General features: G+C 42.2%; 1 protein-coding gene across 1 annotated transcript; it reads left to right on the top strand.

Annotated features, from left to right (window-relative positions):
• Positions 1 to 125: 125 nt before the first annotated feature.
• Positions 126 to 21,234, top strand: tbl3 (transducin beta like 3). The gene is made up of 23 exons (XM_065964447.1): positions 126 to 290; positions 408 to 459; positions 1,303 to 1,398; positions 1,876 to 1,923; positions 2,048 to 2,189; positions 2,288 to 2,372; positions 2,485 to 2,655; positions 2,763 to 2,838; positions 2,922 to 3,018; positions 3,102 to 3,331; positions 3,676 to 3,817; positions 4,160 to 4,218; positions 4,460 to 4,566; positions 5,497 to 5,632; positions 9,021 to 9,260; positions 9,838 to 9,908; positions 15,058 to 15,214; positions 15,434 to 15,492; positions 16,179 to 16,282; positions 18,169 to 18,240; positions 18,638 to 18,796; positions 19,172 to 19,265; positions 20,432 to 21,234. The coding sequence occupies exons 1-23, from the start codon at positions 259 to 261 to the stop codon at positions 20,793 to 20,795; spliced, it is 2,793 nt and encodes a 930-aa protein (XP_065820519.1). The 5' UTR covers positions 126 to 258; the 3' UTR covers positions 20,796 to 21,234.
• The last annotated feature ends 446 nt before the right edge of the window (positions 21,235 to 21,680 follow it).

Here is a 21,680-nt window from a genome sequence, read left to right as displayed (position 1 = left end):
TTACTTCTTGACTCCAATTTCCCTAGGTCACACGTTCAAAAGCAGTTTTTTTTAATCAAATTCTGACAATTTTATGAGCCAAATTCCGCCTGGCCAATCACAGCTCTGTGCGCTCTGATGACGCAGAATGTGCGCGACTCGCCTATCAACATGCGGGATGGATGTGTTGACTGCTGCCAACGTGTGTAGTGAGAAATAAGGCATTTTCATCAAAACTGCGACCAACACATTGAGGCTTTGGTATAACGCGTGAACACGATGGCCAGCAGAAATCTTCAGTTCAAGACAAAGTAAGCTTTTTTAACGCATGGCACGTGCTTGTTGTAAACTTTAGCTGGCTTTCACGAGCTAGGCTAAAGTGTGAAAGTGCGACAGGTAACAGTGATGTTTGGTTTGTTCTCTCACAGTTATGTCGTTTCCAGCAAGATTGAACCGTTTTACAAAGGAGGGAAAGTGCAGGTGAGTTTTCAGCTCTGTGTTTTGTATCACAAGTGTGTGTTTTAATCAAATAAGTGATTATGGAGTTTATTATTGTGATGTTTGACCATAACTACAGTCATGTAATATTGCACAGCCTTAGAGGTGGGTTACTTATGAATGACGCATTGAAATACAACTTTAAAATGCTCAAAACACAAGAAGTTGATATCAGTGCATCCTGACATTGAGACCCTGGTATGAGTCAAGATTCAAAAATCAACCTTAGAAGTTATTCTGCATCATCTCCAAACTCAGATCAATTCTCTTTACTAATGACACTGAAGAACTCATTCATGCCTTCATATTGTTTTGGTATCTCAAAACAAGGTATTGTTATAGGGATCAGCTTTATTGACCAGGTGTGCTCTCAGTGCACACACACAGACTTCAAAAGACTGTGCTCTAAAAGAATAACATTAAATATTAACCTGTAAACCAAGAACCTGTATGTACTAAATAAAACAATAGTGCAGTGATGAGTAGTGCAGACGATGCTGAAGCAAATGTGATAATAAATGATGTATTATGTAACAGATGGAGGTAAATAGTTATTTTTTTTGTTATGATAACTATTATTAAAATGATTATTTTGCAACCTTTCATCACTCTTGATTTTTTTTATTTTCTTCTATTCCTGTTAGTTTCCTTCTTTTGTTCTTGTTCTCCTCTGTGTGTTTGTTGTAAAGCACTTTGGATCATCTGTGTTTTGTGTAATGTGCCATAAAAAATAAATGTTGATTTGATACCCGAGCCATTTAAAACATCATCACACAGTTTGTCCAGGCTGAGCAGCGCTGACTTCACCTTTCTGTCTGTTTCTAGATCAGCAAAGATGAAAAGTACATCTTTTGCACTTGTGGTTCCCGCGTGAATGTTTTGGAGATCAGCACGGGGAAGGTCATCCACTGCGTTGAACATGTAAGTCCAGAATGAATTGTTTTCCTCTAAAGACCAGAGCCTTGAAACTAATATTTACAACAACAACAACAACAACAACATAGCTGAGCTGAGCTAACATCACTCTCCTGAGGCTGTCTTTCCTGCAAAACAGTTTTCTTTATCAAATCTGACCTGCCAGTATTCATACAGGGGGCTTTCATTTGCAATTGTGCCTGAAAAGAGTCAACATTTTTCATAATGTTCAACTTGTACTGGTAGTTGTATTTATTATTATACATTTTCTCTCCAGATTTCTAATAATTCAAATATGATATAAACTGTATGTTTTTTTATGTTGGTTAATTGGTTGAACAATTAAAATACTGATCATTTAAAAAAAAAAAGCTATCTGCAGCATTTTGTCCCTTTTATGTAATCACCACAATGGAAATAAGTTTTGGACTTTCTTGTGTCGACCCTGACTTAATAGTTCATTTGATTATTTTGTTTTGACAGGATGACCAAGAGGACATCACCTCTTTCGCCCTCAGCTGTGATGACGAGGTAAAGCAAACACTTTGACCCCCTTTTTACTTCTTAAGTCACACTCCCCATTGATTCAATTCTTCATAACAGCCCATGAAAAGTATTTATGTTTGCATGTCTCTGCTCTTTGTTTTAACCACAGCTGCTGGTAACAGCCAGTAGAGCGCTGCTGCTGAAGCAGTGGGACTGGAAGCAAGCTCAGTGTACTCGCTCATGGAGGGCCATTCACACAGTCCCTGTGGCCAGTATGACTTTTGACTCCACCTCCACCCTCCTGGCCACAGGTCCGCAGTTATGAGATTACTAACGTTATGTTGTATCGATTGTTTTCCAGTTTTCCTCCCTGATATCTTCTACAAATGTATCGTGATTTGTCTTGCAGGTGGCTGTGATGGCACTATAAAGATGTGGGACGTGGTGAAGCAGTACTGCACCCACAACCTTAAAGGCTCGTCTGGAGTTGTACAGTAAGTTCAGATAGAGGAATGAGAAGTTTGAAAGTTACATATGTCGCTGTGACAGATATTGGCTTTTTTAAATCATGAAGTAAACATCCTTTTTTTTTTTGTATCTTTTCAGCCTGGTGCAGTTCCACCCGGACATCAGCCGACTGCAGCTCTTCTCCTCCTCTCTGGACTGTGGCATTCGGCTGTGGGACCTGCGCTCCAGTCAGTGTGTGTGCGTGCTGCAGAGCCACTACAGCGCCGTCACCGCCCTCAGCTTCAGCCCCACCGGAGACACCATGATCAGGTACTGTATTCTCACCAGTGGGGCTGCTATTTACAACTTCAAGATGCTTTAGATTCTAAATCTTTCTTCTTCTTGATGTGATTTTTTTTCCTGATCTTAACTTGTAGTTCTGGCAGAGATAAGATTTGCACAGTGTGGGACCTGAAGACCAATAAAGCCAAGAGAACTGTTCCGGTTTATGAGGTAAGACAGTGAAGAACCGAGTGAAACTGGAAGATATTGATTAACAAAAATATCACAGCTTCATTTCTTGTCTTTGTCTCCAGGCTGTGGAGGGTGTCATGCTTCTGCCGGAGAACGAGGACTTCTCTGAGATTGGAGTGAAAAACAACGACTTGCATTTCATCACAGCTGGCAGCAAAGGTGCAGCTCTTGAATGCTCCTTTATCTGAACTGTGTTCTTCTGTTTTCTGTAACTCACCTCTCCTCTCTTATCTTACTTTCAGGAGTCTTGAGAGTGTGGGAGGCCAGCACGGCACGATGCGTCTACACCCAGACCCTGTCCTCCACCCTCAGCGCTGTATCTGAGGAGGAGGAGAAGAAGGAAGAGAAGGACGACGACCCTCGTAGTTTAACGTACCTCCTTCACTTGCCCGACTCCTCACGATTGGCCACGGTCACCGCAGAGCACAACATCGTGCTCTACCAGCTGCCCGCTCTCAGCACACAGCAGCAGGTGGGTACTGGTATTTATGCTGACAGGTTTAAAAAGTAAATGTTGGTTTATGTTTGTTTTTTGTCTAGACAGGTTTGCCTGCTTTCATACGGCTAGGTTAACCTTTTGAAAACAGACCTTTTTTGAGCGGCCACAAGGGGGCAGTGTTTTTAATGTTTTTAATGTTTGTGGTAACACGTGGTATCAAAAAGTTTTTAACATTTTGACTACCTTACTTCCTTGCACATTATGATACACAACTTGTGTAACATGAACTTTAACAGACCATCTTTGGGTTTTATATTTTACAGTCATGTTTGCAGAATAAATAAAGACCCTCTCTTCCTCCACCCATGTGCTCACAGTTTGTAGGTTACAGCGACGAGGTGCTCGATGTGAAGTTTCTGGGTAAAGATGACAGCCACATCGTGGTGGCCACCAACAGCTGCCAGCTGAAGGTGTTTGAGCTGCTCACCAACAACTGCCAGATCCTGTATGGACACACAGGTGAGTCGCCAGCAGAGGGCAGTACGTGTTCGTCTAATGTACAAGTGAAACACCCCACAGTGTGTTTGAGTGTGAGCAGGACGTTTCACCAGCACTTTAGTGACTGCCTCATGCCCCACCGACTGTTTGATTTAATTACCGTGTATGTCTCATTCATGTTTGAACCTTTGTGTCGATTTCAACATCTGTGAATCTTTCAGAGTATTATAGAATAGAAATTCCACTCCTTATCAGGAGAGCAAAATCCAAAGAATTCAGATCCGTCCAACTCGTTGAGCAGGTTCGATGGATGCGAACCGATTCTGTCATTCACAGCTGTTTTAATTTGTTTGTCTTCCACAGATACTGTCCTCTCATTGGACGTCTTCAAAAAGGGTTTTCTCTTTGCGAGCTGTGCCAAGGTGAGCTCAGGACTTCTCAGAATCTGTCGACACTGCAGACAAAGAACTGAAAGCAGTCCACACATTCATGCCTTCACCACAAATACACACAAATGTCAAAACACTCTGCAGAAGACGCCCTTTAAAAACATGAAGGAGGCCAACAATAACATCTGTAATTGTGTGTGTGGTGTGTGTGGTGTGTGTGGTGTGTGTGTGGTGTGTGTGGTGTGTGTGTGGTGTGTGTGGTGTGTGTGTGTAGGACCGGTCAGTGCGTGTGTGGCGGATGGACAGCGACAGCGCTCAGGTGACCTGTGTGGCTCACGGCTCCAGCCACTCTAACGCTGTGGGCTCCATCACCTGCTCCAGGTACACTTCCTGTTACTGATCACAACACGAGCACAGAGTAAAGCAGTGAGAGTTAATTTATAAAGCCTGTTGCATGCACAAAGCTAACTTAATGTGCTTAACACAGATAAAAGGAACATCCAGGGGACGATAAAAGAACAACCACAAGTTTTAAATATGAAGAGTTTCAAGTTGTACTGAAAGAGAATAAGAACATTTTGTAGAAATATAAAAACTGTGAAAGGGAATATAGTACTCCAAAATGAAATAACAGTGACTTACTGCTGTAACATCGATATCGGCCTAAAAATCCCACATTGGTTGGGCCCTAGTTCTTTCAAAGGCTTGTGAAAACAAATATTTTTAACCTGCTTTTAAAAATGTTTACATTTGGACCATATTAATCTCTAACAGGAGTTTGTTTGAGTTACAAACAGTGTAGTGTAATCGCGGCATCATCGTGTTTTTAACAGACTCTGGGTCGTAAGGTGGAAAATGTAAAAGAAATAAAGAGAGAGAGAGAGAGCGAAGGTCTCCAAAATAAAAGAAAATAAACTTGGATGGTCGTGATACCAGAGTTTTGAACTTGTATACGGGTCTAATAAAAATCTAATTATTTCGATGCCTGTTTTGAAACCACAGCAACAAACATAGAAGTCTTAGGAAACACATGTTGAGTCATTTCTTCTTTTATTATTATAAGGCAAACTCCTTCATACAGTGTGCAAGTGTTCCCTTTATTCCTCTCTGATACACCTGTCCTTTGAAATAGATGTTTGTTGTGTTTTTGTTTTTTTAAGCTTTACTACTTTTAATTCAATCGATCATTACAAATGACAGCGGTTGTATCTTTTGAAACACTTGGTATTAAGATGTCAAGAAGAGTCATAGTTTTTAGACAGCTTTTACTTTGAAAGATCCTTCTACATCTTTCCATATGTTTGTGTGCAGGCTGAAAGCATCTTTCATAGTGTCGGGCAGTCAGGACTGTACGGTGAAGGTGTGGGATCTGCCAGAGGACTTGTCTACAACAGGTGCAGAAATACATCAGCTGACCGCCCGCGCCACGGAGAAGGCACACGATAAGGTACAAATACAAAAAGAAAGTGGGAAACTACTGCTGTCTTTGCAGCTTTGAGATTTGATTGAGGTTGACGATGTCTGCATGCCAAGCAGCCAATTACTCTTGTCTGACAGCCTCTTAATTACCCGCCTCTTAAAGCCTCATTATGTGAGATTAAGATTGACTTTATTGATCTCACAAGGGGAAATTCTGTTTTTACACTCTGAGTCATGCAACACACACATGCACAAACAGGATCCTATGGACATGCACTAATGGAGAGATGTCAGAGTGACGGAACAGCCCACAGTGGGCGCTCCTGAACTGGTGGTGGAGAGGTGGTTTGGTGCCTTGCTTAAGGGCACCTCGGCAGTGCTCAGGAAAGCGATCACCTCTCCAGCTACCAGACCAACTTCCATATTTGGTCCGCAACGGAACTTGAACCGGTGACCCTCCGGTTCCCAACCCAAGTCCCTACAGACTGAGCTACTGCCGCCCCACTCATTCTCTTAACACTCTCCTCTTCAAAACACTGAGAATTATGATGTGGAAATACACGCCAGACTGCTTTATCAAGCCCCGCCCCAACAATGGAATAATTTATCATAGATCAATAAGTATACAAATAAACTGATTATCTATATTTACATGGTGCCTTTATGACGCATTACAAAGACACTGACAGCTCTTTTCTCCCTATCAGGGAAAGATTTTAAAATTAAAATCAGGCAGATTTACTTATTCTCACTGTTTATGATGAAATAATGGCATGAGTCGAAAGCCATTAAACCTGGGGCTTACTAGCAAAATCCTTCTCCAGGGAATGTGTACCCTCAGTTCTGCAGAAACGCTCTTCATTCAGATGTTGGACTCTTATGGTTGGGGTGTAGTCAAGTGTAGGGATTAGGTGCTTCCATTGGGCCTTTCTGCTCACGTATGCATTCAAGATCTACAATTCTACAATTCACTTAGCAGACGCTTTTATCCAAAGCGACGTACATCAGAGAGTAAGTAGAACACAAGCAAGGATCTAGAAAAAAGAGAACAATGTCAGTAAGAGAAAACGATCAGCTTTGAGTCCGATTGGACACACAGGTGCTGACAGGAAGTGACCAGAGGCAAAGCACAACATTGAGGGCAGTTCTTGAGAGCTCTAATCAGTATAGAAACCATCTTATCAAACAAAAACCATCGTCATTACCATCATCATCATCATCATCATCAATAACATGGAGACCATCATCATTAAGTTAGTAGGTATTCAGGAAAGAGCTGGGTCTTTAGCTTTTTCTTAAAGGTGCAGAGGGACTCTGCAGATCCAATGGAGTTTGGAAGTTCATTTCACCACCGGGGGGGCGACAGAGGAGAAGAGTCTAGTCAGAGACTTAGGACCCTGTTGTGAAGGTTGGATCAGACACCTTTCGCCTTTCATTGGCAGAGCGTAGTGGATGGGAGGGAGTGTAGACCTTGTTAGTTCTTGTAAACAACATTCAAACCTCCTGAAGAAGATAACCTGGTGGTGTTTTTATCCTGTAAAACACCTAACCATCTCCCGAGGTGAGTCCAGGACTCGGTACTTGCACTTCAGCTGAACAAGAAATCAAAACTGATTCCCGAGATGACAGTGAACAGGTGTGTCAGGGTGTGTCCAACTGTCCGTCCATTTTGGTTTGTTTTTGTTTGGACAGGAATAGCTTGTAAGCTCTATCAAAATTTTGTGGCATGAATATCAAGCTGTCAACCTACAAACCTTTAGAGCAACATGTGAGGTAATGTGATGTGGTGGTTACCTTTCACGCACTCCTTAAATGCACCTGGCGGCTAACGTGGCAGCTGCCTATATATGCTGCATGAGTCTAATATGGATGCGGTACAAAGGCACTGAAGTCAAAATACTCGATCACTGTGATGAGTGATATGATGTGAATATATGTATTTAATCGGGAAAATGGAATTTAACATAGTTTGAATTCAGAGCATGAAACTCGTGCTGCGCAGAGAGGCTAAAGCTATTGCTCATTTCTAACTCTTGTCCCTAGTTGGGCCTTTGAGTAAACAGTGTGGGTTCTTTTGATGAAAAGAGGAGGAAATGCGAGATGTTTAATCGCTTTGACATGAAATTGGTTTTCAGACTTCCCGGTTGCCTTCATTATGTCAGCTTCCCTCTCTGTAACTTGAAGAGTGCAGTGACATTTCACTCCATTGTCTTGGCTCCATTTCTCATTCTGAATTCTCTCCGATGGGAAAGATAAAGCGCCGTCGCTCCTATTACATCTTTTTTGCCTTCTCACATACAGCTCAGCTGATCTTTATTTCCAGGGTGATAAAAGGAGGAATATCGACATGAAAGGTTACACAAGAAACAAGTTCAGAAATGGGTCAAATAATGCAAAGGCTGATTTTTGGACCAATGAGAGAGAGTAATGAGAGAGTGAGGATGCACGCTGTCTCCCATGGTCTGAATGTCATCAGCAGTAACTTCTTTAAGTGTGACCTCTGTGACTGTTTCTTTAAGAGATAAAATGTTTAAATAGTTTTTCATGCTAATGATTTCTTGATCCAGGTTTGTTTGTGGCCTCTACGTTTCTTAACTTCACGACATAGTTTAGGAGTTTGACCGTTTAAGAACAAAAAGAAAAGCCTGTAAGGGTGCCATTTTAAAGGTTTGTGTGCTTGTGAAAGGATTTCTTACACTTTTAATTCTTTCACAAACCAAACGATTGAAAGACAACATCTCTTCTCGTTCTCTTCAGTGACTTTAACAATTGAAAACTTTATATGTGCAATGGCGTATCTTCAGACCTGCAGGCAGCCAAATATGATTTATATGAGCTTCCTGATGATGACTTATGAATCAGGAAGATCTTGGATTTTTCTCTCTCTTCCCTCACACACACACACACACACACACACACACACACACACACAGTCCATCCCAATCTCTTCATGCAAAGCTCTCTCTTCTCGTAAGTAAGTGCAGAAAACAGGCTGTCCGCTTTTTCACCCAGGAAGTTGGTGATCTTATGTAAACGCCTTGAAGTCCAAATTCCACCACGCCATCATTTCCTGCTACACCGACACACAGGGCACTCCAGTTGCAAAATCTAACAATCGACAGCCTGTCCTCCTGCAGTGCCTTGTTACTTAACTTTGCTTTTGTTGTCATGTAAAACAATCAATCTTTCTTACATATCAGATTCAGAGACAATGTGACATGTCAGTTATGATAACTAAGTGAGGATGACGCTGGATGCTGTGAAGTAAGAGACATTTGGAGAATGTTTCTACAGGGGGAAAATATCTATTACTTCATATCGTTCCTACACGCTCTTTCCTTTCCATGTCGTTTTTCTGTACAGTCTCACCATTTGCATTCCATAGAATACTTACGATGCTGATCTCCTGTCTTTAGGATGTAAACAGCGTCGCAGTGTCGCCCAATGACAAGCTGCTGGCCTCGGGCTCACAGGACCGCACGGCCAAGCTGTGGTCGCTGACGGGGGAGGGGACCGTGGACCTGCTCGGGGTGTTCAGAGGCCATCGTCGAGGCGTCTGGGCCGTCTGCTTCTCTCCCGTCGACCAGGTGTTGGCCACTTCCTCTGCTGATGGCACCTCCAAACTGTGGGGCCTGCAGGACTTCAGCTGCCTCAAGGTGGGCAACCAAATCAAGCGTGCATGTGTCACTCTTTTCTTCTATAAAAGGAGAAAATGATAGCTGATTAAATATACAGTATGTGTTGTGCATCTGAATCTTTATTAGATGCCCTATATTAGAAAAGATGTTTCACACTGACACAGTTTCAGTGCCTTTAGGTGTCACAGCCCCGGGTTCACAGAATTACTTTGAGATATTTCTACAGTTTGATTAGACTTATGCTGAATGCAGAAGTCTACCTAAAGACAATTTGTGCTTTAACGAGTTCGTAATCGATCGGTGCCCTGCTGCTCTAGCCCGATTATAAAACATTGAGTTTGCTCTCAACACATGCAGCCCGAATGAAACCTGTTTGAATTTTCAGTTGTATTTTGTTGAAAATACAACAAAAATTGAACGGTGAGGTGATACGTATGTAAGGCCTTGTAGTGGACATCCAATGGCACATTAGCTCTCACTTTTTATTCCTCAAGTTAGTTTATTATACGAGATAATCTCAACATAACACTTTTCTGTATGTAATTTATGTGTGTCTTTATTTTTCTTAAAACATTTTTCCTCTTTATTTCTTCAGACATTCGAGGGTCATGACGCGTCCGTTTTGAAGGTCATCTTTGTGAGCCGAGGCACTCAGCTCCTCACCAGGTAACCTCGACATCCTGTCAAACAAACTTCTCTCTATTTAAAAAAACAAAACTCCTACATATTATCATCTTTGTTTTTTTCACTGTTGACTTTCTTAACAGGTTCAGTGTGAAGTAGATAAGGAAACTTTAATTTTGTTCTGTGCAGAAGGAAAACTGAACTCAGAACTGAACCTGTAATTATCATCTCATCTCAGATGTCTGATTGTCATGAGTTGGTTCATTTGTCACGCTTGTTTGCTTTTAAGATTGAGGAATGTGCTCAGAAAACATTGACACGTCTTAAATCAAATACTAACTTGATCAGCTGGAATGTGAACGGTCTAAACAATCCTGTTAAAAGGAAGCGAGTCCTCGAGCACCTTCAGCACCTAGGAGCAGGTGTTGCCTTTTTACAGGAAACACACCTTCATACATTAGACCACTTTAGGATCAGAAAGGGGTGGGTGGGGCAGCTATTCCACTCAAACTTTCATTATAAAAGCAGAGGTACTGCTATTCTCATCCACAAAGATGTTCCCTTCTCCGTAACTAACTCTATTTTGGACCCTCATGGTCGGTATGTGATGGTCTTTGGCACTCTATATAATACTGCTCTTGCGCTTGTCAACATTTATGCCCCTAACTGGGACGATGTACATTTTTTTAATCATCTATTTAGTTCTCTGCCAGACCTGGATAGACATCACCTTTAACTTGGTTTTAGACCCAAACCTTGATCGTTCCTCTATCAATCCCTATCCCATCTCTAAACCTTTATCGACACCTTTTTACTGGGCTCGATGACAGCCTGTGACTATCAAAGCATTGTCATCTCAGATCATGCGCCCCTCAAACTTGAACTTGCTTTACGTGACAAAACCTCAAGCAAGTCTTGGCATTTCAGTCCTCTTCTCCTTTCTGACCCAAACTTTATTGCTTATATTTCCAATGAAATCGACACATTTCTTGAGACTAATCATGAATCAGACACTTCATCATCTATCCGCTGGGAAGCTTTAAAAGCCTTTTTACACATCTCATGCCAACAAACTCCGCAAAAGTTAGATATCTGACCTCACAGCCTCGATACTCCACCTAGACCAACAATTTGCAGCAAATCCTACACCTGCCGCTTCTTAAGGATAGAATTGCCCTACAAACTGAATTTGACCTTTTAACGACTCAGCGTGCCGAGGAATCTCTCCTTAAAACTCGGCAGAGACTATTTGAGGATGGAGATAAACCCACCAGACTTTTAGCTCACCAGCTTCGCCAAAAAGCAGCCTCTCGTACCATTTCTGCCTTTAAAACTTCCTCTGGCGTTATAACTTAAGCTCACAAGTGCATCAATCGTGAGTTCAAATGTTTTTATTCAGAATTAATACACCTCTGATTCTCAGCTTAACCCAGATCTATTTGTGAATTTCTTCAAGGATTGAAACATTCCTCAACTGAATCCAGATGATGTTGCATCACTAGAGGAAACTGTCACCCCTGAAATCATAAAAACATCCATCTTCTCACTGCAGAGCGGGAAGGCTGCAGGGCCAGATGGTTTTCCTGCCGATTTTTACAAGAAATTCTCTGACAAACTTTTACACGCAATGTACATTGAATCTCTTCAGTCTAAAACTCTGTCCCAGACTTTATATCACGCCACCATTTCGCTCTTGCTGAAAAAGGACAAAGTGCTGCTCCTCATTTCGTCCCATAAGTCTTCTCAATCAAGATTTAAAAATTATTGCGAAAGCTATTGGACTCCACTTGGAAGTGGTCCTCCCGTCCATTATATCCAGTGATCAGACTGGCTTTATCCGTAATAGACAACTATTTTCTAATGTGCGACGACTGCTTAACATCTTACACACTCCCTCCCAGCACTCTAGTCCGGAAGCTATAATTTCTCTCAATGCGGAAAAAGCTTTCGACTGCGTCAAGTGGGATTACCTTTTCTTTGCCTTAGAGAAGTTCGGCTTTGGCCCTAATTTCATCTCGTGGATCAAGCTGTTATACACATCACCCATGGCGTCCGTTCTTACTAACCATCTAGTATCAGATAATTTCCACCTACGCAGGGGCACAAGGCAGGGATGTCCTCTGAGCCCACTCTTGTTTGCGATTGCTATCGAGCCTCTCGCTATAGCCATAAAACAGAATGATAAGATAGAGGGGTGGTCAGACGCATAGAGTCTCTCTTCACGCGGACGACCTCCTCCTTTTTATTACAAACCCCGACACCACCCTCCCTCATGTCTTTTCCTTGCTCGATTCTTTTGGAGCTATTTCGGGTTACAAGCTCAACTTACATAAAAGTGAATATTTCCCCTTAACTCTCCTCTCCCCAAATAAATATACCCTTCAAGATTGTAAAGGATGCCTTCAAATACCTTGGTGTGACTATTACTCGGTCTTACTCTAAACTTTATCAAGCAAATTTTGCTCCTCTCCTTGAGCGCTGCAAATCAGACTTTGCACGTTGGGCTGCTCTCCCGCTCTCTTTGATAGGCAAGCTTAATTCAGTGAAAATGAATACCCTCCCTAAATTTCTCTATTTATTTCAGTGTCTCCCCATTTTTATTTCTCGTTCATTCTTTAGAACTCTACAACAACTAATTACTGGCTTCATTTGGGATGGGAAAAAATGCCTTGGGGGTCTTTCCTCCCCCAACTTCCTAATATATTATTGGGCAGTCAACCTAAGTAGCATGTCTTCTTGGCTTCTTCCCTCTGATAATGTGAACCGCCCTGTGTGGGTCAACGTTGAGGCTTCCCTTTGCCGTCCCTATTCTCTGTCGGCTCTCTTAGGGGCATCACTTCCTCTTCCCATCTCTGTGCCCAAGCAAAACGTGGTTGTATGGCATTCCTTAAAGATTTTAAGACAATTTAAACTTGACTTTGGTCTGCAGAGCATCTCTCTTTTCTCCCCAATCTCGGGCAACCCCTTATTTCCTCCCTCTATTCACTCCTCTTCTTTTAAAAGTTGGTGTGCCTGGGGTGTACAGAATCTTGAGCATTTATACATAAATAATGTCTTTGTCAGCTTCTCCCAACTGTCAGAAAAATGTAATATCCCGCGCTGCCACTTCTTTCATTTTCTGCAGGTGAGAGATTTTGTGAGAAAGAAATTTCCTAATTTCCCAACTCGCCCTGCTAAAACTCACCTTGATCATATCGCAACCTTATGTTTAAAATCTGAAAGGGGGAGGCTTGCCACGATATATGAATATATAATTTCAATTAATAAACCTTCTCTAGCTATTATAAAACAACGCTGGGAGGATGAGCTTGGCTAGTAGAGCTTAGTATTGGAGATGATGTTTGGAATGGAGCTCTTGTTAATATACACTCTTCATCCATATGCGCACGCCACAGTTTGATCCAGTTCAAAGTATTACATCGCCTGCATTACTGTAAGTCTGCTTTGGCTAGATTATACCCTGACATAGACCCCTTGTGTGACAGATGCAAAATAGTGCCCGCGACCCTCTATCATATGTTTTGAGGATGTTCTAAACTGGATCCCTTCTGGTCTTCATTCTTCGATTTATTCTCTAAATTATTTAATAAAACAATTTCTCCTTGCCCCCTAACAGCTATTTTTGGCGTGACCCCGGTAAACATTTCTGTAACCACTCTTCAGCGCAAGGCTCTAGCATTCTCCTCCTTATTTGCACGGCGTTTGATACTGCTGAACTGGAAAAATGCTGCCCCACCCACCCATACTCACCTCATCCGTAATATTATGTCTAATCTTAAATTGGAAAAGATCAGATATTCTGTAAATGGTGCCCTTCTGAACTTTCATAGGACTTGGGATAGTTTTGTTAATTTTGTGAAGCAATTGAATGGACTACAATTAGACTGATGAGCTGATGACCCCCCCCCCTTCTTTTGTCAGTCTGTGTGTGTCTCTTTATCTCTTGTCCTGTCTATTGTCTGTATGCTTGTTGTCCTTTGCTTTTTGTACTCTTGGGCTTTCTTCTGGACTTTTACTATTATTTTATTTTTTATTAGTTTCTTTTGTTTTACAGTTCACGTGTGGGGTTTTGGTACGTTCTTTCCCACACCACTGATGTTCACAGTCATTTCTGTATCTACCTACTATGGATGTTTTGGTTCAAATGTGCTGTTGTGACATCTAATTGCAATGTGAACATGCATCCAAGAAAAATCAATAAAAATAATTTTGAAAGAAAGAAAACATTGACACATTAGCAGAGTGACAATCCACCCGACGTACTCAACATATATGTAAATGATGCTGAGCTTTTGTTTTAATCATATAAGGAACCAAAGTGATTGAATGATTGATGCCATCATATGTGCAACATTATAAAGTATTGAAGAGCTGATGGAATAATGGTTAGGTCGAGCCCCATGTACAGAGGACTTAGGGGGCGTTTTCACATTAGGCACTCACCATTGCTCCCCTCTTCCCCCGATGCTACTCATGTGAAATATCGTTCCTTGTCGGAGCACACGTGCGTATCAATAAAGTTTATCTTCATCTTTACGTACGCAGTCCAATACAGAAGTGGCGACATTAACGTATTCAGTTTGCAAATCCAACAAGAGGAAGAAGGAAGAAGAAGCAACCATGGCAACCACTTGCGTTATCACCTGGGCGTTATCGCGTGTACAATGTAGTCCATCTTTCTGCTGAGGATGTTTTTATTACTTATGAGACGCCATCGACAATTGTCTTCCTACTTCCACATCTACCGTGCAGCTCAGAGGATGAAATGGGCCCTTGCTGTGCGGATACAGTGGTTTTTAGTTTTGTCTTCACCACTCTGCTCGCTGAATGTAACTTGCATTCAGAAGTTCGCTTCCTTGTTTGTTTCACTCCTTTCCCACATGTCATTTCTGACTCAGATCCATGCTCTGCAGCTTTGTGTCGCTCTCTTATATCCTTTGTGCATTGTATTGCACACTCCTAAATCAGGGCTGCAGCTTCTGTGACAATATCAGCAATATGGAATAATATTTATTTACTCGGATGCTTATTTGTATGTTCAGTCAGTTTGCAGAAAATGTGGAAATCTGCCCTAAAAAGTGTTCTTGTTCACATAACATGTTCACATATGTCTGTGTCAGCCGTTTTAAATGAAAGTCTAACGGTTGACTCACAGTTTGAACTCAAGTCTCTGAACCCGATCTCTCCTCAGCGGCTCTGACGGTTTAGTGAAGCTGTGGACCATAAAGACCAACGAATGCGTGAAGACGCTGGACGCCCACCAGGACAAAGTGTGGGGTCTCCACGGCAACCGCAAAGACGACAAGATGGTGACCGCCTCTGCAGACTCCAACATCACCGTGTGGCTGGTAGGTGTCGTCTGAGGGGGGATGGGGGGGGCGGGGGTGAAGCTGCATTAATGAGCAAGAAAACATCCAGCTGAAAGTATTGATTTTCAAAACTTTGCATTCAGGGCGAAATCGGTTCACATCTTCTTATTTTTCGGTTATTAGGGGGATCATGTCACAAGAAAAAAGTTACAAAGAGTAAAAGGTTTCTTTTTTTCATTTTCTTTTGTCCTCTGTTAGGATGTGACTGAAGTGGAGCTGGCGGAGGAGCAGGCTAAGCAGGAGGATCAGATACTCAAGTAAGTGACACATAGACACATAGACAAGTGGTTGACAAATAAAGTAGTAATTAGAGACTGAGGTCAGACAATGATCCACATTCGACAGTGATCCACATTCAGACAGGATGGCGCTTGTTGCGCCATCCTGTCTGTCCGCTGATAAATAAACAGAGAACGTGTTGGGCTAAGGTGGACCCAGCTCAGGCAAAGGTCAGGGCTTGCAGAGGTCAGGGCCGTCTGTGTGTTTGTTTCAGTTCTGATTCGAAAGAAGGAATTTAAGGACTCAGACACTTGTTGTGTTTAATGTGTGTACATTCGCTCACTAATATGTGTGACCTCAGACATGTGTTCTTTCTGATATGATAATCCCTCTTTGTCAGGCTGCAGACGACAAAGAAAGACAAATCATGATATGATGGAAATAGTTTCCTGCACTAAACTCAACAGATATTTTAGAGCAGAAGATGCACACAGCCGAAACACAGTGAAAGAAATTAGGTTAAAAGTTTGCAATTTTCTTTTTTATCACCACATTGAAGGAAAACTGGCATATACTGTATATGTTCCTTCTTCTTTCCAGCCTCCTTTTATGTAAGAAAAAAAAGGCCCATTGTTTTAATTGTGACATTTTCATAAAATCTAAACTTCTCATGAAATTCTGCCTCATGTCTCAACATGTGTCTTTGTGTTTGTTGTGTGTGAAGGCAGCAGGAGTTGTCCAACCTGCTCCATGAGAAGAAATATCTGAAAGCTCTGGGTCTGGCCATCTCGCTGGACCAGCCTCACACGGTGCTCACTGTGATCAAAGGTAACGAGTGCTGCTGCTCTCCTTTTTAGACTGGCAGGGATCGAGGGGGGAGGAGAGATGGGGGAGGATAAAACCTCTTCTATTGCGGGCATGTACACAGTAAACACAACATTATCTGTTTCTTTTTGAAAACATCATGTCCCCTCTGTACGCTCTGCCACACTTCAGTCATTCATCTGTCCTTTGTCCTGTTACCCGCCACCTTAAAAACCTGCTGTTCTGTCAGCCTGTCATCAACCTTGGTGGGCGGCTGCTCACTTTAAGAGGTGTGTCACCCGAGGGTTGATGCATCTGTCAAAAAATAGCCCCGAAAAAAAACACTCCTAGATTTCACCATCTCTTGCTTTTTGTTGTGTCATTTGACTGAGGAAAAAATGCAAAACAAAGACAACACAATACATAACATATCCCTCTTAGCTTTGAAATATAAGTCCAGTTGACACAGGAGTAAAAAGGTTTCTGGACATCACATAGTTTTCATGGTTATGAACTTGTTGACTTTGAGTCTTTGTGCTCGAGTCTCGACAGATCGCTTTTAAAAATCAGAATATCCCTTTTAAATCTGAGGGCTTAAGACTTGAATGACGGCAGGGGATGAGTCATCAAGCATCCCATTCAGTACATGTATAAAACAAAAAGCTTGTGCATTCTCAGACTTATATAGATCATTCAAAGAGGTATCGATTACGCATCTAGTTAAATAGCATATTGTTGCATAATGCTGACACAATTTTTCTGTTTATAGCACGACCAAACACATATCGATGTCCATGGTTGGTGATTACAAAACGGTTTCTACAAAGTGTCTTCACTTTTACACAATTATTAAACCCCGCTGACTTTTGCTTCCACTGACACAGCTGGGTTCCTCCTTCATAGGGATATAGTAAATATGAATCATAAAATGGTGATAAATCGATTCAGAGGTGTGAAGGTTCACATCGATACTCTGAAAAATGAAGCGCAATAATATGCTGAGCGTCAGCAGCTGCAGAGCAAGACGCACCACCGTCTTTTAAATAGATAGATACTTTATTGATCCCGAGGGAAATTCAAAGCATCCAGTAACAGGTTACAAAGACGTACATGACATGAAACATTTGTTATAAATTAAACCACAAAACCGACGACCCCTAGATGAATCAAACTTAAACTGTGCAATTAAAAATAGACTTATACAAGAAATGTACATAACCCGGGCAGGGATAAAAATATATGTGCAATTTGAACAAGAACCTTTAAACAGTTGAGGGAAAAAATCTGTAATTAGACCTGAATATAAAAAAAATAATAAGAATAAAAAAATGTTGACCTTCTGAAGTTGTGCTGTTTATATATGTATAGCAGTGTTTAAAAAGCAGAGGTGTCGGAGGTGTGGAAGCATTTTGGCTTCCCCAAGACAGAAAATGAAAGAGGGGAGAAGACAACAGACGGGACAAAAACTGTGTGCAAATATTGCAAGAAGACAGAGAACTACACAAAAAGCATGACCAACATGATGCAGCATTTAATCCACCCCACAATGAGAAGCTCCAATCACCTCTCCTTGTTTCGAGAAAAAAAGAAAACACACTGACTAGCGGGTTAGCAGCCCCTAAAGGAATCTTTTTCACTCATAATCTGTCTACAGTCTCATTTTGTGAAATAAATCATGAGAGAATTGTATTGTGAGTTGAGTGAATCGTTACATCCCTACTCCTTTATTTAGCCAAAGCGGATGTTTTTTGTTTCTGCTGATCACAGAGTTTATACCTGTGTTGTGTTTTCTGTTGTGATGCCGCATGGGTCAATTCTTTTGCATCATTTTGTCAGTTTCACTGAGGTATATAACGGGGCCAAGAACTCAATCAGATGAACTTAACATATATTTTTCCTGTTGCTCCTAGCGATCCGTCAAGTGGAGGGCAGCCATGAGCTGTTGGAGAAGACGTTGCTAAAACTTCGAGTGGATCAGAAAGGTAAAGCATCGAAATGTTCCCTGACAGGAGTAAACACTGTAACAGTGATTTTAAGGGATAAGGATTCATCCTTAAATAAAAGTGGTTTAAAAAAGCTTGAATGTTATCTAGGTAGGATATGTCTTTAAAAATGCCCCGTGGACTACAGCTAAACACAGAGGTACCTTAAAATGTAAACTATGCACTGGAGAATTCATCATAAAGAAAAGTAGGTGAGGATTTAAAATGATATAAGGATATAAATAATAACTTCCTGAGCGAGTGACTGACTCCATGAAGACTGAACCCTCAGCAGACTATGAGAAGAATTCCTGCCGGAGCCAAGAGTAGTAAAGTCCATGTCTTTTCACATCTCTCCGTCTTTATCTGACCCTGTCATGATCTCCGCCCGTCTCAGAGTCGCTGCTGCGTTACTGCGTGGTGTGGAACACAAACGCCAGAAACTGTCAGGATGCCCAGGCCGTCCTGCAGGTGCTCTTCACACACCTGCCGCCTGAGGAGCTGCTGCAGTACCAGGGCGCCCGAGCGCATCTGGAGGGACTCATCCCATACACAGTGTGTGTGTGTGTGTGTGTGTGTGTGTGTGTGTGTGTGTGTGTGTGTGTGTGTGTGTGTGTGTGTGTGTGTGGAAGAAGAGAAGAAGTGTATTTATGTCACAAAATGATTCTACAATACACCAGTGATGGAACTGCTTATGAAAGCAGGGCAATCTTAGAATCTGTATGAGTAGATTATAATAAAACCACACCGCAAAGGAACGTTATAATTTCATCAGCAAAGAGGGCAAGGCATGCAGATGATGGCCTAGTGGTTAGCTACAGTCGTCAAAGCAGGCAGCCCGGGTTCAAACCCGACCTGTGGCTCCTCAAAAACAAAAATGTGATCATACTGTAGATGATGACTGTATGATGAATTCTTCTCCTTCCCACAGAGAGACACATGCAGAGGATCGGCAAACTGCTGCAGACGTCCATGTTCCTGAACTACATGTGGCAGAAGATGAGAGTGGCCGGAGCTCCGTCCAGGTGAAAGAGCAACACTGACATTTATCAACAGTGAAATGTATCACAGCAGCGACTGTCCTGTCTTTCCCTCCGAACCTTGAGTGTAGCAGTCAAAATATGTTGTTACAAAGGGTGCCTTTGAATGTGGCTGTACCAACCGTGTTTACAAAAAACTCTATGTCCACATGGTGGACGTCACAGATGTCTTCAGAATCAAGCTTTTCCATTTTAATTTCTTATCTCTGAGGAAAGTCTTGTTACTCCATATGGCTGTGTCTTCCTCCTCTGATGAAGTGCCTTTGCAATTTTCTTTTGCAGTAAATCTTGCCTTTTAATTTGCGCTGCTGTTCTCATGACACCAAGCACACCGACTACACAACTAATCATGTCAAAACCACATGTTGAAAAATTCTGTGGCGTAGATGCCCTAGAGGTCAGGTCGCTAGGCCCCCCCCCCCTATTTGGTATCAGCTAAAATCATCAGCCAGGAATACACACATGCACTTTTATTTGACTTACCCGTGCAGGGCTTTGTCATATATGACATCACTTCGCATCTTAAGCTGATCAGCTTTATTTTGCCAGAATAACCCCGATCGTCCTGTACTGATGGACTGCCCGATGTCAAATGAATGAAAGTGCTGAGTCAATTCATGCAGGGCTCCGGTCAGAGTCTCACACACTTTATGGGATCTCTCAGGGGACAGGCTTGAGCTCAATAACTTCCTTGTTTCTCCACTGACCTAAAACATCATTCAGAGCATGAAGTGCTCCATTTCACACTATTTCTGTTGCTTAGTAACAGGAATGTTATTTTGCATCGTGCCTCTCTGTATGTGGGTCAGATGTGACACGCAGGTATGAAGCCTATAACTGAGCCAACAAAAGCCAAACCAAAGGCTGTGGCTGTCTTCGGTCTCACAGGAATCCTGGAGAGTAGAAAAGGTGGTTAGGTTTGATGACTGGCAGCATTCTCAGCATTAAGAGGCATGCTGCGACTTTCCTCTTCTATTCAGAATGAAGCTTTTATATAACACCAGATCAGGTGACATTTGACTGCTGGCTCTGCAAAGATGAGTGAAGGTGAAACTGATACCAAGACAATGTTACAAACAATGATGCACATTTCAACTCGTCTTGTGTAATAAAAGTTTGTTAATGTATTCTTTTTTGTATATTCTGTGCAGCATGGACCAGGATGAAGAAATGGACACCACTCCCCTTGCACAGCCTTTCTTTACGATCGATAAGGAGAAAGGAACAGGCAGCGGCGATGAGGAGAAACAAGATGGAGATGACAGTGGTGGGGAAGAAGATGAAAATTGCCCAGGGAAGGAGGAGGAAGAAGATGACGAGGTCAGTGTCACAAAGAAAGCGTCCTCCAACGACAGGCGAGTAGAAAACGGAGAGAGCACCAAAACAAACGGGAACCATCACTCTGAAAGTGAGGAGAGCTCAGATGAGGAAGAAGAGGAGACGGATCAAACCGTGAAAGAGATGAAATGTCTCCCAGTTTCTGCAGCAGCACAATGCCAGACCATCCTGAGCTGACAGAGATCATCAAGCTCATCACAAGATGACAAAAGAAACCCTGGAGGTCGTCTTATCTGGGACCATTAGCTGGAGCAGCGCTTAAAGTGTGACGACAAAAGAAAGAGACAGAGCAACAGGTGTGGAATGATAATGATACAGATGAAGGGTCTCTCTGAGGAGTACAAAAGACTTCACCCCCCCCCCCCCCCCCCCCCCGGGCCAAAAACTAGTGTGCATCACAGCATCTGGGCAGAATCTGATGAAACTTTCATCTGCGTGCTTTCCTCACACGAGGTGGACGTGTGGCAGTAAACATGGAAAACATTCTGCATTGCTGTGTAATCCTGATCTACCGGCTCAACCGCAACAACAACTAAAGGTTTCTTATATAACCCTGACTTTTTTGTTATCTAATGACTGAGAATGTTTATGAAATAAAAAAAATTGGTCTTCGTTATTTAGAAAGAGTTGTGCTTCTGTTCACTTTGTATTTTAATCTTAATTAATCCCAAGGGGAATTCCAACTTTTTATTTTTATTTAGATTTATTTTTGGGCTTTTGTGCCTTTTAATGGAGAGACAGGACAGTGGAAATCAGGGATAGAGAGAGTGGGGATTGACATGCGGGAAAAGAGCCACAGGCTGAATTCGAACCCGGGCCACATGGGACGCGCGCACTAACCACTGCTCTACCAGCGCCCCGGAAATTCCAACTTTTCACTCTGTTATTGCAAACATGCTACACACACACACACACACACACACACACACACACACACACACACACACACACACACACACACACACACACACACACACACACACACACACACACACACACACACACACACACACACACACACACACGGGACTGAAAGAACAAATAAGACCTATGGACATGCGT

Source organism: Labrus bergylta, chromosome 16 (assembly GCF_963930695.1).
Source record: "Labrus bergylta chromosome 16, fLabBer1.1, whole genome shotgun sequence".
NCBI lineage: Eukaryota > Metazoa > Chordata > Actinopteri > Labriformes > Labridae > Labrus > Labrus bergylta.
The sequence above is the reverse complement of the archived record's forward strand: the minus strand, read 5'-3'. Positions and strand labels throughout refer to the sequence as shown.